Here is a 19,027-nt window from a genome sequence, read left to right as displayed (position 1 = left end):
GCTGATAAAAGCATGAACAAGTCCTTACTGGAAACAAAGCATCTTAATCTTGCAATGATTTTGAGATGATATTATGATGATTTACTAACTGCTTTGACAGGACTACTGAAACTCAGATCTGACTCCAGAATAACACCCAGATTCTTGACCTTGAATTTTTTTATTTATAAAATAAACATGTACTATATATATATATATACAGTTGAAGTCAGAATTATTAGCCCCCCTGAACCTGAATTATTAGCCCTAAGTTTTTTTTTTCCCAAAATGTCTGTTTAACATAATAGTTTTAATAACTTTAATAATTTTTCAAAACACTTCAATACAGCTTAAAGTGACATTTAAATGCTTAACTAGGTTAATTAGTTGAACTAGGCAGGTTAGGATAATTAGGTAAGTTATTGTATAATGATGTTTTGTTCTGTAGACTATCGAAAACAAATATAGCTTAAAAAGGCTAATAATAATGGCCTTGAAATGGCTTTTAAAAAATTGAAAACTGCTTTTATTTTAGCCGAAATAAAGCAAATAAGACTTTCTCCAGAACAAAAAAATATTATCAGACAAAGAATTATCATACTGTGGAAATTTCCTTGCTCTGTTAAACATCATTTGGGAAATATTTAAAAAAGGAAACTGTGTGTGTATATATACATATGTATATATGTATATGTATGTATATATGTGTATGTATGTATGTGTGTGTGTATATATATATATATATATATATATATATATATATATATATATCTATACATACATACACACATACATACACTGGCCATATATTTATCCATCATGGCCTAACCCTCCCCATAACATAATTGGCCCCTCTCCACCAATCAGCTGGTGTGCGGTCTGGCGCAAGATGGCTGCCGTTGCGTCCAGGTGGATGCTGCACACTGGTGGTGGATGAAGAGATCCCCCCTATCTGTAAAGTGATTTGAGTGCCCAGAAAAGCACTATATAAATGCAAGGAATTATTACTATTATTTACAGTTAATCCTTTTTACTATTAAATTTATAGAATAAAATAGAAATTTAGAAACACACAATCACTAGGCAAGAACTTCAAAAATTTCACAAATACATTGCTTTATTGAGTATTCTTACATTACTGTGGTGCAACAAATATTTGCGGACAGAATGCTTGGGAGACCTTGAATGCCTCTCTGTTCAGTACATAAACATTGACAAAAAAAGAAATCCATTACTTTCCCCCCAAGGAGCGTTTTTTGGTTACATGCCCCATCTTTCTCAAGCCCACCACAATGCCAGGCAGCAGGGGAATACCTCTCGTATGCCATGCTTTTGGCACACCACCAATGTGACAGTTGTAACTACCAATTTATAACCCTGAGCTGATGAATAATAGAGCGGCGCCCTTGTAGTTATTTATGCGCTAGAGGATCAGGATTCAAACCAAAGATTAATGGCTTGCGCGCGGAAACAAAAGAGGACAGGATCCTTTTTATTTGCACCCTCCGCTTTAATTGGACATGCTTTAAAATGCAAGCTGAGGTTTAAATGACCCCGTCTATTGTGCAACCGTGCCGGGCCGGATATTGAGACCAGCACGGGACGATGTCGAGCGATCTCAGATGTCCGATTGGTGTAAGGAAAGAGATCAGTTGAGCGAGTATTTTTAGACTTTTTTTTTTTTTCAAATCAGTGTTTGTTTGGAGGGGCGACGCAGTGGCGCAGTAGGTAGTGCTGTCGCCTCACAGCAAGGAGGTTGCTGGTTCCAGCCTCGGCTGGGTCAATTGGCAGTTCTGTGTGGAGTTTGCTTGTTCTCCCTGCGTTCGCGTAGGTTTCCTCTGGGTGCTCCGGTTTCCCCCGTAATCCAAAGACATGCGATACAGGTGAATTGGGTAGGCAAAATTGTCAGTAGTGTATGAGTGTGTGTGGATGTTTCCCAGAGATGGGTTGCGGCTGGAAGGGCATCCGCTGTGTAAAAACATGCTGGATAAGATGGCGGTTCATTTCGCTGTGGCGACCCTGGATTAATAAAGGAACTAAGCCGAAAAGAAAATGAATGAATGAATGTTTGTTTGGAGTCTTGTAGGGATGCAATTAATATGATCGTTTGTTTTTGTTTTGTTTTTGGTTTCTTTTTGAAAACTTTTTGGAGAAGGATTTGTAGCAGTATAAAATAAGGATGTTTGTGTAATTTATTTCTATAACCAGTGTTGGCCAATAATGTGTTACTGTAACAGCATTACTTTTGACAGTAATACTGTAACGCATTACTTTTTAAATATAGTAAGTGCATTATCATTACAATTTGATGCGTTTGTCCGTTACTTTGTAAGTTTTGTGGGATTGTTGTTGCCAACCAACCATCATAAAGAAGGCATGTTGGGTGTATGAGGCACCAGGCTGGACAAAAGTCCAGTGATAGCAGAGACCAAATGCGCGTGAGGTTCACCAAGTGTGCATGCGAGAGACCCAGAGTATGCATGAGAGAGAACAGGTGCGGGCGAGGTAGATCGAGTGTACGCGCTAGGTAAACCGAGTGTGCATGGGAAGTAGGCCGAGTGTGTGCGTGAGGTAAGCCGAGTGTGGGTGCGAGGTAAGCCGAGTGTGGGTGCGAGGTAGGACGAGTGTGTGTGAGAGGTAGGTGGTGTGTGCGTGAGAGGTAAGCTGAGTGTGCGTGAGAGGTAGGCCGAGTGTGCGTGTGAGGTAGGACGAGTGTGTGCGAGAGGTAGGCGGTATGTGTGTGTGAGAGGTAAGCAGAGTGTTCGTGAGAGCTAGGCTGAGTGTGACAGAGTGTGCACAACAGGTAGACAGAGTGTGCACGACAGGTAGACAGAGTGTGCACGACAGGTAGACAGAATGTGCGTGAGAGCTAGATTGAGTGAGCGTGAGAGGTAGAACGGGTATGCACGTGAGGTAGACCGGGTGTGCCGCGAGGTAGACAGAATGTGCGCGAGAGGTAGACCAGGTGTGCACGAGAGGTAGACTGGGTGCGTGCGCGCGAGGTAGACAGAGTGTGCGCACGAGGTAGACAGTGTGCGCGCGAGGTCGGCCGAGTGTGCGCGCGAGGTCGGCCGAGTGTGCGCGCGAGGTCGGCCGAGTGTGCGCGCGAGGTCGGCCGAGTGTGCGCGCGAGGTCGGCCGAGTGTGCGCGCGAGGTAGTCCGAGTGTGCGCGCGAGGTAGTCCGAGTGTGGGCGCGAGGTAGGCCGAGTGTGCGTGCGAGAGGTAGACCGACTGAGTGCGAGGTTGTCCGAGTGTGCACGAGAGGTAGATCGAGTGAGCACACGAGAGGTAGACTGAGTGTGCGCGAGAGTTAGTTTGAGTGTGCACGTGAAGTAGTCAGTGTGCAATTGGTAGACCAAGTGTGCCCGTGAGGATTAATCAAGTCACTTTGGATTAATCAAGTCACTTTTTGCGCCTTGTTTGCGGCAGAAGTTTTTAGGCCGAATCTAAAATGCATTTCCGAAAACCATTGTTTGCTAACTTGCAAGTTCTGTTGTTACAAACATAATTCATTGATTTGATATATTTGCATGTAGTAAAACATAACTTTTATCGAAGTAATTTAGACAAAGCGCTAGTGTAAACGTAGCCTCAGAGTAATGACTTCAGTTCTACTTACAATGGCTTTTTTTTCTGTTTCCGTAGCTCTTTGTGCCCGATGAAGACAAGTCTATCTTTGGCCGCAGCGTGAATAAGCAGGTGTTTGAGGGTTTGACTACAGGACTTTTGCAGACCGTCGCCACAGTTCTGGGTCAGTTGTATCCAGCTAATTTGGATGAAGACGCTCCACGTATCTGCACTCCAGACATCAAGGGCAAACCTGCCGCCAGCGAGAACTTCAACACACGCGCTCAAGATCTCATCAGGTTATTTGCTTTATGCTTTTCTTAACATAACTGCAGTGTCTTGCATGCTTAGCTTATGCTAGAGTTGGAGTGACGCGTTAACTTTTTTTGGGGGGGGTGTTACTTGTTTTGGTTTGGGTTTTTTTTGTTGTTGTTTTGTTTTGGGATTTTTGTTCGTTTTGTTTTTTGTTTTGGTTTTTTGTTTTGTTAGATTTTTTTTATTTGGTTTGATTTGGTTTGTTTTGTTTGTTCTGCTTTTTCTGTGTTGTGTAGTTTTGTGTTTTGTTTTGTTTTTTCTGGGTTTTTTTGTTTTTGTTTTGTTGTTTTTCTGTTTTTCTGTTTTTTGTTTTCTGTTTGTATTTTTTTGTTTTATATTAGTTTTGAGTTTTTTGAGGGGTTTTTGGTTGTTTTGATTTGGGTTTTTTCATTTTGTTTTGGATTTTTTTGTTTGTTTTGGTTTTAGGTTTTTTGTTTTGGTTTGATTTGATTTTTTTTTTATTTATGTTTTTTTTTACTCAGTTTGGTTTGTTTTTTGGTTTTTTTTGTTTTGATTTGGGGGGGGGTTGTTTTTATTTTATTTTATTTTATTTTTTAAACAGGTCCAAGTATATTTCGATATCTCTCCCAAAGACAAATCGTCTGGGCTAAATCAACAAATGCATGGCTCGTTCTTAAAGGAACAGTTCACCCAAAATAAAATATCTGCCATCCATTGCTCAACCCCAGATTCCAAACCCAAATATTTATTTATTTAAGCTGTTTGGAAGAATGTCAGTAACCATTTACTCCCATAGTAAACAACTTCCTAATATTAAAGTAATAAAAAGCTTAAATGTTTAAAAAAGAATGACTCAATAGTAATTTATTTTATGAAATATTATTTTTTGCAACTAAAATAATACAATAATGTAAGGCAGATAGATAAGCTTATAACTTATAACAGCTTATAACTTGAAAGGCTGGCAGTGTCTTCAGATTTCTGAGGTAGGTTTAATTGCATCGGTAGTGTAAAAGTCATATATTACATCAGGGGTCACCAAACTTGTTCCTGGAGGGCCGGTGTCCTGCAGATTTTAGCTCCAACCCTAATCAAACACACCTGAACAAGCCAATCAAGGTCTTACTAGGTATACTTGAAACACCCAGGCAGGTGTGTTGAGGCAAGTTAGAGCTAAACTCTGCAGGGACACTGGCCCTCCTGGACCGAGATTGGTGACCCCTGTATTACATAATCAAGTGTAATATATTTAACAATGTAATAGTCAAATGAATAGCATTTATCAGCAATATACAATCTTCCAGGCTAGGGGGAAGTTTTGTATGTTAACATGTGATAGCCAATAATAAATATCCAATTTAAAATCTGTGTGAGTTGCTGTCTGTGGTGCTGGCATAACCATCTGATGTGCAAACCACGTTACAGTCAGTGTAGATCAGGCTGTGTACTTTATATTGATAATGTAAAACCAACAAGTATAGAATCACACAGTTTTACCAAACATGCCGATGCTGGCTTATTAAAAATGTTACATGTTACTTTCTGTTTGATTAGCAGAATATAACCTAATTAAAAATGTACAAATCTCAGTATAATGTGGTTAAAACTATACAGCAAACTAAAAGTGCCTAGTTTCATATCTGCTGAACAAGTGTAAAGTGTAAAAGTCCCCTCACTGCCTCTTTGCTTTTTATGTGTGATGTTTTATATCCATTGCTGTCATGAAACCAAGTTTCTGTTTTAATTTCCCTTTTCCACACAGCTCTCTCCTTCAGCTAATCACACAAACTGAGGCATTTTCTCCAGTGTTAGACATTTTTCCATATCTGGTAAAAAAAAAGATACCGTCTGGTCTGATGCTACACTGTAAAACAATATCCGTAAATTAGCAGTTTTCCATATTGTGTTGATTATGTTTTTATTTTATTTCCCTGTTGGGCAATATGACAACTTAATCTTTCCTCCAACAACTTTTAACCTTAAAAAGTTTGACTTTAATGAACATCTATTAATAAAGTGCTATATTGTCTGGGTTGGCGTTGTATATTGCGCTACAAAAACCTTGTAATAAACTGCCAGTACAATATCTGTTATTTTACAAACTTATTTCTCTATACAGTCCTTGACAAAAATCTTGTCGCTTGTGAACAAAGGCTACGTTCACACTGCGAGGCACAAAATACGGAAACTGATTTTTTTAATGCAGTTTGCAAATGCTTTTTTACGTCCAAAAAAACATATAAGTCTCTTAGGTCTTAGAATGAGGTCCCTTGTTTAGGGAATGACCTTTTTGGAAAGGATCCAGAGTAATTGTTTGTGAAACCATTCAGAAGACTACTCCATTTTAATGACAACATTTATTCATACCTTGCTTCATTGGATCCAGTATGCACTTGGATGCATCGTAACTTGGCCGGTAACTCCTTCACATAATCCTGCTCTAAACTGAACTTTTCAGTCTACACATGGGCCAAAATTCCCCTCTGGAAGAGTGTACGGCATGAAGTTGAACCGTGCGGAGGAGAGCGCCAGTGCTGGGCTTTCTCCTGTTCTCTGAGGAAAGGCAGACAGCCCGGCCTGCGAAGAATCCCCAGCTTCCCACAATCCCTCAGTGTTCCCTCCCATGATTTGTTTGACACGAGCAGTCTCAAGCCCAGCACAGTGACCGTAGAGTGACCTTACAGACGTGGCCAGAACGGGCCAAGTAGTGGCTGGATCACCAAAAATAAAACTGCAGGGACCTTTCCAGTTCAAAAACACATAAGAAAACTACAACCCCAAATCAGAAAAGTTGGGACAGTAAGGAAAACGCAAATAAAAAAATAAAGTAGTGATTTCTTAACGTACTTTGACTTGTATTTAATTCAAACAAAACAACAAACATTATTTAATGTATTCCTCATGATTTTTATTGTTTGTTTTTAACACGTTTTCCATTTTTTGTTCTTGCAACACATTTCAAAAAAAGTTGGAGCAGCAAAGCATTTACCGTTTTGTAATGTTGCAATTCCTTTTCACAACACATAAAAGACTTTTAGGGACTGAAGACACAAAGTGATGAAGTGTTTCAGGTGTCATTTTGTCCCATTCTTCCTGCAAACAAGTCTTAAGGTGTTTAACAGTAGGAGGACTCGTTGTTGCATTTTGGGCTTCAAAATGCACCACACATTCTCTTTTGGACACAGGTCGGGACTGCAGGCAGGCCAGTCAAGTACCTGTATCCTCTTCCTTCGCAGCCAGGACTTTATAATGTGTGCAGAATGTGGTTTTGCGTCGTCTTGTTGAAATATGCATGGGTGTCCCTGGAAAAGAAGGCAGCACATTGTGCTCCAAAATCGCTATTTACTTTCTATGTATATTTACAAATAAAATGAAGCTGACCAGACAAAACATGAAATAGTTTGTGTTCGTATTGTCTGCAATGAAATACAAAAGAAAGTAAATTAGCTTTTTTTAAACTTTTTTTTATTCACGCTTTCCATACTGTCTTTTCTGATTTGGGGATTAAAATAACAATATTTTAAATGTTGTGACTCTTTTCATTGTAATGCGGAGCGGGTTTAAATCAGCTCTTACCTAATCTAATATACTGTAATTCAGTGTTTCCCAACCCTGTTCCTGGAGGCACACCAACAGTACATATTTTGGATGTCTCCCTTTTCTGACCCATTAACTTCAGGTTTTGGAGTCTCTTCTGATGTTATGATAAGATAATTCAGGTGTGTTTGATTAGGGAGAGGTTGAAAATGTGGACTGTTGGTGTGCCTTCAGGAACACTGTTGGGAAACACTGCTGTAATTAACCACACAAGAAATATTTTCCTTCACCTTTATAAACATTATCTCCATTGCACAGGAAAATAGCATATCAATTATCATCATTCATTTATTCATATCTTCATCAATGCAATGAAATTTCGACAGTCCAAAACATTGAAAATACATTTTCATCTCATTATTTCTATCATTTCATACAAATAATGAGATAAATTATTTTTAATGGTACAGTATCAATATACTGTAATTACCATTAAAAATAAGTTTAAACATTTCGTCATTAGTTAGATGACCACATCTCATTTCCATTTCAATAAATGGAAATGAGATGTGGTCATCTAACTAATGACGAAATGTGATTGACTGTGGGATAAAAGGATGGAGTGAGAGTATTGTCACACAGTGAGGAAGGCATTGTGCAGAAACGTCAGTGTTTTGTGTGACCTAAGAATGTAAAATAAAAGCTGTACAGAGTAATTATTTAATGAGTGCTAATCCTGACATTTTAAATTAATTAACCCAGAAAATCCAACTAGAACCTGTATTTTCTGGTTGTATTATAATAAAGAGATTGAGAAGTAATATATAATATCATTATACCCTCACTAAAACAACAAATGTAAGTGGTCACCTAAAGCAGGTCGCACACCAGAAGCGTCGCGTAGCGCCACGCAGTTCCATACATTTCAGAATTGTAAACATAGGTTTCAATCAGGGTACACACACCGATGCCGCAAGTCGGCGGCTGTCTGCGGCACCCAGCCACGATTCAGGACACTGTTCATTTCTCTGCCGCACCACAGAGCGCCATCTGATTAGTTTCATGTTAAATATCATGCGAATGTCCGCGTCTGGTGTGTGATACTTTTAATTATCATGTGCTCACCGTGTCGTGGCGCAGAGCCGCGCTTCCGCCGTGCGACCTTTTGCACAGTACTGTCCTTCTGAAACTGAATATTAATCAGGGGGCAGGGCTTTCTTTTTGTGCATCCCTCATAGCAAACTAACAATAATTCTTTTTTAGGGGTTTTCTCCTTTATTGATAGGACAGTGGAGATTAGAGACAGGAAAGTGTGGGGAGCAGAGATAGGGGAAGAATCGGTAAAGGACCTCGAGCCGGGAATCGAGCCTGCCGCAAGCACCTCGGTGCTATGTGTCGATGCACTAAGCGCTACGCTATTGGGGCCGGTGCAAACTAACAATAAGAGGGGCGGGGGCTAAGAATATTGTTTCTGAAATTATGTTGTCAAGTATGTTGTCAGAGAACATGCGCCAGCTCCAAACGTGGAAATAAATCCTCAGACTTTGATTGAAGATTATCAAAACAAACTTTTTTTAATCAGTAGATTAACTTGCACGGATTAATTGCTTATCTATAGAATAACAATGTGCGCTAGCAAAACAAATATTGCACATTTTGATTTCACACAGACTGCAAAAGCAAAGCAGAAACGTCATTTTATTGGGAATAGAGGTGGGATTTGACAAAGGCCAGATTCAAACCTGCATTTCCCATATGAGCAGCAAGGCTCAATGTTGACTGGACAGTTCTCAGTGTCTGTCGGATAAAAATAGACCCCGATTGATCAAAGTTTATGTTGCTGTGGGAGGATAAACTCTCTGAATGAGTCGCATACAGATCTGCTAGACCTTTGGCTTGGTGCCTGGATGGAGCGTCTGAGAGGCTGCACAATGGTGTGTGGAAAGCTGCTTTCGGCTGAAGCCAAGCCCAAACCCAAAGGGAGAATAAAGCCATAACAAGGGGCTTTAGTTCAGGTGATGGCCAACCTATTGAGAAGAAGGGGAGGTGGAGGGTTGTAATTGGCTATATGGACCCTTTTCACATTTCTGGGTAAACTTAGAGTGCAGTGAATACAACACATATATTTTTCACAATCCTATTTGCTGAAATAATAAAAGAAAAGCTCTACGGTGGTGTTATCAAGACTTCCAGAAAAGGGAAAAAAATAGTGTGAGACTGAGAACGGCAACCAGAAGAGAGAACAACATCAAATGTACTGTCCTGCCCTCATAGACGCTATATTAGAAACACCTCTCACAATCGGGTCTTGGAGGTTGTGAGATTCTGATCATGATCTGAGTCGGCTCTTTGCTGCGTCGAAGCCACAAACGCTGGCCCATACTTCACTGGGAGGTCCAGTGATTGACTGCCGGGGAGACTTTCGGCATTGCTGGAGGTGGGAGAGGTTGGAGGACTGGAATACCTGAGCCATGAGGAAAGGGGAGGGGAGGGGGTTTCCTTCTTGTCTAGATCTGAGCTGGCACACACAGACACAGTCATCCACTAATACTGTAATTAGGCCTGATTTGTAGCTAGGAGGGTGCAGACCAGCACGGTCATGAGAGCTCTCATTTGACCAGACAAATTAGAGATATAGACATAATAGGCAGGAGTTGTGGGATCAGATGAGAGCTCAGATTTCAGGCCAAGAGTGTGCTGGATTGCAGTGGTGTTCATGCCATTGTAGGTGTGCTTTATATGCTGCTTTTTACGGTAATAAATTTTAGCACCAATTATAAGCCACAGTAGTAGGCCCACACAGAATCTGCTGGTTTTGGAGCCTATCATTCAATTTATTTTTATTTTATTTTATTTTATTTTATTTTATTTTATTTTATTTTATTTTATTTATTTATTTATTTATTTATTTATTTATTTTGTTTTATTTATTTATTTATTTATTTTGTTTGTTTTTTTTTGTTTGTTTTGTTTTTTTTTTATTTATTTTATTTATCTATTTTGTTTTGTTTAATTTTTTAGTTTTAATTTTTGTTTTGTTTTTTATTTTTTTTTTTTAAGTTTTGTATTATTGTTTTTGTTTTGTTTGTTTGTTTTGTTTTGTTTTTGTTTGTTTTTTGTTTTATTTAAAAAAAAATTATTTTTTGTTTTGTTTTTTGTTTTGTTTTGTTTAATTTTTTTGTTTTGTATTATTTTTTAAAAAAAATTTGTTTAGTTTATTTTTTTTTTTTTGCTTTGTTTTGTTTTATTTTTTGTTTTATTTTTCACTTTGTTTTGTTACTAAACAGTTTTAAGCCAAGTTTTGTTTTGTGTGTGTTGATGTGTGTAGATTAGTGGTGCTCAAACTTTTTCTTATGAAGGGCCAAAATCCAAGCTGGATTGAGAGCTGCAGGTTGAAAGTAAATATTCAAACTGTATTACATCAAAGTTATCATGGCTAATTTGTTAATTTATTTAATTATATTTATAAATAAATAGAAAAAAAATAATTTATAAAACAATAGAGTTCAATGCCGAATACACTAGTCATGCTGAACCTGCCTTTGCCTTGATTTGCATGTTGATGTCTTCTGCTTTGTCCCCTATTCGTTAAGTGACAGTATGTAGGTACAATTTTTAAAAATCTGATTCATTTACAACATTCAATTGAAAATTTAATTTCAGTTTGCTTTTTTTTTGTTGCTGAACAATAAAACAAACAAAGGTTACATTAAAATAGAAATGAGAATCTCTGTTAAAGGCATTCAACCTTTCCCAATAATTTTTCCTCTGGTGGGCCAAATGAAAGAACACAAAGGGTCAAGTTTTGGCCATCTCTGTTGTAGATATACAGTATACGCTCATTCCATGTTTATATTAATGATTGCAAAGTAATATTTTCATTTATTTAGTTGATATACATCTTTAAGAGACCTGCTGTGGCATTGTTGACCAAACATGTGGTTCTAATTTAGACTAGCATTGTGAAATTTAAATAAAAGCTAATTAATATTTTATTTTATTTGTTCGATTTTAAGCTCCTATACTCCCAAAATCATTACACATAAACCATAATTGTATTTTATTTTATTATTATTAATATTTTTTTTTACAATATTCTGTTCATAGCAAAAGAAAGTTTGCAGAATCTGTCTGGCCCGGCTGATAAGACAATCAAATGTTGTGTGATGGTGAAAAGGAGAAAATAAATATCAGTATATCCCAAATTAAATGTATGTAATGTGATTGTCATCCGAATGTTTCGTGTGGGTGGGTTTCTGACATGTTTCTGCTTGTTTCCTTTCAGCTATGTGGTGAACATGGGCTTGATTGACAAGTTGTACGGTTGCTTCCTGTCCATACAAGGGCCAATCGACGAGAGTCCAAAGATGGCTGCCTTTCTGGAGCAGGCCACTGCTTTCCTCCATGGCTTGTGCAAGTTGTGTTTTGCAGTGACTGGTCGGTGAGTAATTTTGTTTCTTATGTTGACTGACTTTCTTTGACCTTTCAACCCACTTACAAAAAAGTGCCAAAGGTACATACTGGTCCTCTTATCAATGAAAGACTGGTATTCTTTTCATTATTAATTAATTATTAATTATTAAGTACAATATACAGTTGAAGCCTATTTCTATTATTAGAAATAATTACTTAATATCTCGAAATAACTACTTAAGTCATTATTTTAAAATATTAGGTCAGTATATTTATAAGTTATTTTGAGATATTTAGTAATTATTACAACATAATATCTCATTATTCCAAATTATTAAGTCATTATTTTAACACTGTCTTGAAATAACTACTTAATGTCAAAATAACCACTTATTACCTTGAAATAACAACTTAATATCTTGAAATAATGACTTAATATCTCAAAATCACCAATTAATATCTCAAAATAATGACTTATTATCTTGAAGTAACCACCTAATATCGCAAAATAATTACTTATTTACTTGCATCTCAAAATAATAGCTTAAGTCATTATTGTGAGATACTAAGTCATTATTTTGAGATATTGAGCCATTATTTTGAGATATTAAGACATTATTACAGCATAATATCATAAATATTTTGAATTTGAATATTAAGTCATTATTTTGATACTGTCTTGAAATAACAACTTAATATCTTGAAATAATTAGTTGAAATCTCAAAATAACAAAATGTCATGTTGTAAGAATTACTTAATATCTCGAAATAACCTAATATCTCAAAATGATGACCTAATATCTCAAAATAACGACTTAATATTTCAAAATAAACAAGTTGATATCTCAAAAAAAAAACACTTAATATCTTGAAATAATGATTATTCTCTTAAAATAACCACTTAATATTTTGAAATAATGGCTTAATATCTCGAAATAACATATCTAAAAATAATGATTATTCTCTTAAAATAACCACTTAATATCTTGAAATAATGGCTTAATATCTCGAAATAACATATCTCAAAACAATGATTATTCTCTTAAAATAACCACTTAATATCTCGAAATAACGTAATATCTCAAAATAATGATTATTCTCTTGAAATAACCACTTAATATCTTGAAATAATGGCTTAATATCTCGAAATAACATATCTCAAAACAATGATTATTCTCTTAAAATAACCACTTAATATCTCGAAATAACGTAATATCTCAAAATAATGATTATTCTCTTGAAATAACCACTTAATATCTCAAAACAATGACTTATCTTGAAATAACCACTTAATATCTCAAAATAATGGCTTAATATCTCAAAATAATGATTATTCTCTTAAAATAACCACTTACTATCTCAAAATAATGGCTTAATATCTCAAAATAATGATTATTCTCTTAAAATAACCACTTACTATCTCAAAATAATGACTTAATATCTCAAAATAATGATTATTCTCTTAAAATAACCACTTAATATCTCGAAATAACGTAATAACTAAAAATAATGATTATTCTCTTAAAATAACCACTTAATATCTCAAAATAATGGCTTAATATCTCAAAATAATGATTATTCTCTTAAAATAACCACTTAATATCTCAAAATAACGTAATATCTCAAAATAATGGCTTAATATCTCAAAATAATGATTATTCTCTTAAAATAACCACTTAATATCTTAAAATAACGTAATATCTCAAAATAATGACTTAATATCTCAAAATAATGATTATTCTCTTAAAATAACCACTTAATATCTCAAAATAATGGCTTAATATCTCAAAATAATGATTATTCTCTTAAAATAACCACTTAATATCTCAAAATAACGTAATATCTCAAAATAATGATTATTCTCTTAAAATAACCACTTAATATCTCAAAATAATGGCTTAATATCTCAAAATAATGATTATTCTCTTAAAATAACCACTTAATATCTCAAAATAACGTAATATCTCAAAATAATGATTATTCTCTTAAAATAACCACTTAATATCTCAAAATAATGGCTTAATATCTCAAAATAATGATTATTCTCTTAAAATAACCACTTAATATCTCAAAATAATGGCTTAATATCTCAAAATAATGATTATTCTCTTAAAATAACCACTTAATATCTCAAAATAACGTAATATCTCAAAATAATGATTATTCTCTTAAAATAACCACTTAATATCTCAAAATAATGGCTTAATATCTCAAAATAATGATTATTCTCTTAAAATAACCACTTAATATCTCAAAATAATGGCTTAATATCTCAAAATAATGATTATTCTCTTAAAATAACCACTTAATATCTCAAAATAATGGCTTAATATCTCAAAATAATGATTATTCTCTTAAAATAACAACTTAATATCTCAAAATAACGTAATAACTAAAAATAATGATTATTCCCTTAAAATAACCACTTAATATCTCGAAACAATGACTTATCTTGAAATAACCACTTAATATCTCGAAGTAATGACTTAATATCTCAAAATAATGATTATTCTCTTAAAATAACCACTTAATATCTCAAAATAATGGCTTAATATCTCAAAATAATGATTATTCTCTTAAAATAACCACTTAATATCTCAAAATAACGTAATATCTCAAAATAATGGCTTAATATCTCAAAATAATGATTATTCTCTTAAAATAACCACTTAATATCTCAAAATAATGGCTTAATATCTCAAAATAATGATTATTCTCTTAAAATAACCACTTAATATCTCAAAATAACGTAATATCTCGAAGTAATGACTTAATATCTCAAAATAACGTAATATCTCAAAATAACGTAATATCTCAAAATAATGGCTTAATATCTCAAAATAATGATTATTCTCTTAAAATAACCACTTAATATCTTAAAATAACGTAATATCTCAAAATAATGACTTAATATCTCAAAATAATGATTATTCTCTTAAAATAACCACTTAATATCTCAAAATAATGGCTTAATATCTCAAAATAATGATTATTCTCTTAAAATAACCACTTAATATCTCAAAGTAATGGCTTAATATCTCAAAATAATGATTATTCTCTTAAAATAACCACTTAATATCTCAAAATAATGGCTTAATATCTCAAAATAATGATTATTCTCTTAAAATAACCACTTAATATCTCAAAATAACGTAATATCTCAAAATAATGATTATTCTCTTAAAATAACCACTTAATATCTCAAAATAATGGCTTAATATCTCAAAATAATGATTATTCTCTTAAAATAACCACTTAATATCTCAAAATAATGGCTTAATATCTCAAAATAATGATTATTCTCTTAAAATAACCTCTTAATATCTCAAAATAACGTAATAACTAAAAATAATGATTATTCCCTTAAAATAACCACTTAATATCTCGAAACAATGACTTATCTTGAAATAACCACTTAATATCTCGAAGTAATGACTTAATATCTCAAAATAACGTAATATCTCGAAATAATAATTATTCTCCTGAAATAACCACTTAATATCTCAAAATAATGATTATTCTCCTAAAATAACGACTTAATATCTCAAAACAATCACTTAATATATCAAAACAATCACTTATTATCTTGAAATAACAACATAATATCCTAAAATAATGACTTGATACCTTGAAATAAAGACCTAATTTCTTAAAATACATACTTAATATCTGTAAAAAACATGTCGTTATAATGACTTAATATCTCAAAAATAACTTAATATCTCAAAATAATGACTTAACATCTCGAAATAACAACTTAACCTGAAATAACATGCCGTTATAATACCTTTAAATTTGAAATAATGAGATATGTGGTGATCACTTATTATCTCAAAATAATGACCTCTTGAACATCTTGAAATAATGACTTAATATCACAAAATAACAAATTAATACTTCAAAATAGCAGAAGATCATGTCTAATAACAAAATATTGTCTTTCTTATTTTCCCTCTCTTCCTAGCGTTCTTTCTTTTTGTGCGGTTTAGGGCCTCTCTATAGCTGGCAACCAAAATATCTTCTTTTGTGCTTAACAGAAGGAAGAAACTCCTAAGAATTATTTTGACTTCATTTCATTTTCAGTTTTGGGTGAACCATCCCTTTAATATGTTGCTTGGTTATAATAATTAATTGGTACCAAAAGGTAAACTCAGTCATATAGAGTACAGAGTTGCACCCTTCCCAAAATTCTCCACCCTGGACTCCACTGCAGTTGTGTTGTTGTTCAGATGTCTGAGGAGGTACAGACCATAGACAGCGGCTCCATCAATCAGCAGCTCATTTCCCAGTGTCTGACACTCGGCCTGCGAGAGTCTGTGCTGATAGTCATCTCAGCTCTGTCTCCCTCCACTGTAAACTCCTGCCTGCAGCCCACCCACGTGTGTGTGTGTGTGTGTGTGTGTGTGTGTGTGTGTGTGTGTGTGTGTGTGTGTGTGTGTGTGTGTGTGTGTGTGTGTGTGTGTGTGTGTGTGTGTGTGTGTGTGTGTGTGCGCGTGTGTGTGTGTGTGTCAGAAAGCGTCTGTGCATGCACAACTGCTGACAGAGGCTAACCACACAGTCACAGCTTGTGATATCCCGCCTTTGACCTCTGACCCTGACTTGCAGAGAAGACAGATCGCTGTGATGCTGCACTGTTGCTTTTTTTTTACCTTGTGCTGTAAACATTTTAGAAGTTGTAATTAAATTGAGAAAACAAGATATACTGTTAAAGTCGAAATGATTTTTTTTTTCTATTTCAAATATATCCTAAATGATGTTGAACTGAGCATAGAATATTTTACAGTACTTCTGATATTTTAATAATATTTTAATCTGATAGTTTAATTTTTATCATTTTTTTTTTCATATTTATTTTGTGTTGGTCACTTGTCACTTTATGTACACTGGACGCTTCTGTAGCCAAAACAAATTCCTTGTGTGTGTGAAGCACACTTGGCAATAAAACTGATTCTGATTCTGATAATATTTTTGGACTCCATCATGAGCTTGGAGGACTGCATCCATACATCTCTGCAATGACCCAAATCACTTATTAATAAAGTCATCTGGAATGGCAAAGTAAGTGTTCTTGCAGGACTCTCAGAGTTCATCAACATTCTATGGATTCATTCTCAATGCCTCCTCCTTCATCTTACTCCAGACATACTTAATAATGTTCATATCTGGTGACTGGGCGGGCCAATCCTGGAGCACCTTGACCTTCTTTGGTTTCAGGAACTTTGATGTGGAGGCTGAAGTATGAGGTTAATTAGGTTAACTAAGCAGGTTAGCGTAATTTGGCAAGTTATTGTATAATGATGGTTTGTTCTGTAGACTATCGAAAAAAAGTATATATCTTAAAGGGGCTAATAATATTGACCTTAAAATGGCTTTTAAAAAATTTAAAACTTATTTTATTTCTAACCGAAATAAAACAAATAAGACTTTCTCCAGAAGAAAAAATATTATCAGACATACTGTGAAAATTTCCTTGCTCTGATAAACATCATTTGGGAAATATTTCAAAGGGGGTTTACTAATTCTGACTTCAACTGTATATGTATATATTTCTTTCTTATTTGCTGTCTTTTACCCTTGTTTGTGTAACTGTCATAAATATCTGATATATAAATCTTTAATATATATATATTATTATATATATATATATATATATATATATATAATATATATATATATATATATATATATATATATATATATATACACTTGTAATTATTCATTTTATTTAATAATTTAAATAAAATTATTCTGTTCATTAAGGCGGCATTTATTCAATGTAAAATATAAATAAATTGTTAAATACTAAATATGTATTTAATACTTACTGTATGTAGTTTCAAATGAAATTATTACTCCAGTCATTATTGCTTTTATTACTATTACCATTAATAATAATAATAATAATAATAATAATAATAGTAATAATGTACTTTATTTTTGATGAAATAAATGCAGCTTTGGTGAGCAGGAGAAGCTTATTTTAAAACATTTTAAAATCCTACTGACCCCTGAAAATATATAAGTTTTAAATTTAAATAGTTTTAAAACTATTTTGTTTTGTCATGATAAGATTACAGAATAAATGTTCTAGTTATTTTGTAAGACACTAGTATTCAGCATAATGTCCAATTCAAAGGCATAACTTGCAAGTTATTGAAAAACAGTGGTTTGTTCTGTAGCCAATCCTTTTATTCCAGCCAAACTAAAAGAAACAACTCTCTTTAAAAGAAAAAAAAATGTAAATACTGTGAAAATGTCCTTTGTCTGCTAAACATTCATTCATTCATTCATTCATTCATTCATTTTTTTTTCGGCTTAGTCCCTTATTTATCAGCAGTTGCCACAGCGGAATGAACCGCCAACTATTCCAGCATATGTTTTTGCAGGGGATACCCTTCCAGCTGAACCCACTACTGGAAAATCTCTGCTAAACATCACTTTGGAAAATCACTTGCTTTTAACTCCCAGACTTCATTTGAATCTTATTCGTACAATTTCATAAAGTATTTAACATACATGTCCATTCGAGGTTTCTTCAAAGCTCAGAGCTCCTCCTCAATTGGCCGGCTGTGTTCTGTTCCAGCTGTTGGCTGCCGTGACGCCACACAGCTGGATGTGACAACTCCACTGTCTCTCCCAACATCCTTTGGCTCCTGACACTGTATATCTGTGAGAAACTCCAGTGCCAATTCTTCTCTTTAATAGTCCTGCTCGGCGGCATAATCAGCATCATTCATAATCGAGTCAACGCTCCGTTCCGTCATTCTTCACCAAGCCGAAAGCCAGGAAGTTGTCCCTTTGTGGTTCTTGTTAGACATTTCCGAGTTTCTCCACTCTCTTGCAGTTGCCAGACCCTGGGATTTGTCCTTACAGCGAGCGCTTTGTATTTCTGTCACCGGCTACCAGTGTATTAGCTGGGATTAAATATTGATAGTCATCAGCGGCCAATAAAGGTTGTGCTAAAAGACTGTTTGTGCTAAGCTAACGATGACATGTTAACCTAGTGTTGAAATTAGAATCGATTTGAAATGGTGGGTGCATGGGAATGTACTGCTTTGCTATTAAGCAGGAGGACTCTTAAGAGATTTATACTTTTCTTCAGAGATTCTTTCAATTGTACATTAATACACATGTCTGCAATCTTTAAAGAACCCCAAAATACCTGGAAAATGAGCTTGAAAATGATAGATTTGCAGTGCTCAATGAGTACACCCTCTCACAAATCTCTCATTTAAATTAAGATTTCCTATAGGAA

General features: G+C 34.5%; 1 protein-coding gene across 4 annotated transcripts in view; it reads left to right on the top strand.

Moving 5' to 3' along the window:
- The window catches only part of scaper (S-phase cyclin A-associated protein in the ER), a 224,170-nt gene that overhangs the window by 152,233 nt on the left and 52,910 nt on the right, over nucleotides 1-19,027 (top strand). For all 4 annotated transcript variants that reach the window (XM_056451356.1, XM_056451357.1, XM_056451358.1 and 1 more), the window contains 2 exons: nucleotides 3,625-3,845; nucleotides 11,645-11,800. In XM_056451356.1, coding sequence (XP_056307331.1) covers nucleotides 3,625-3,845; nucleotides 11,645-11,800 — 377 coding nt within the window. The remainder of the gene's footprint in view (nucleotides 1-3,624; nucleotides 3,846-11,644; nucleotides 11,801-19,027) is intronic.

Source organism: Danio aesculapii, chromosome 25, assembly GCF_903798145.1.
Source record: "Danio aesculapii chromosome 25, fDanAes4.1, whole genome shotgun sequence".
In the NCBI taxonomy this organism is placed as follows: domain Eukaryota; kingdom Metazoa; phylum Chordata; class Actinopteri; order Cypriniformes; family Danionidae; genus Danio; species Danio aesculapii.
Note: the sequence above shows the minus strand (reverse complement) of the source record. Positions and strands in the feature narration are given on the sequence as shown.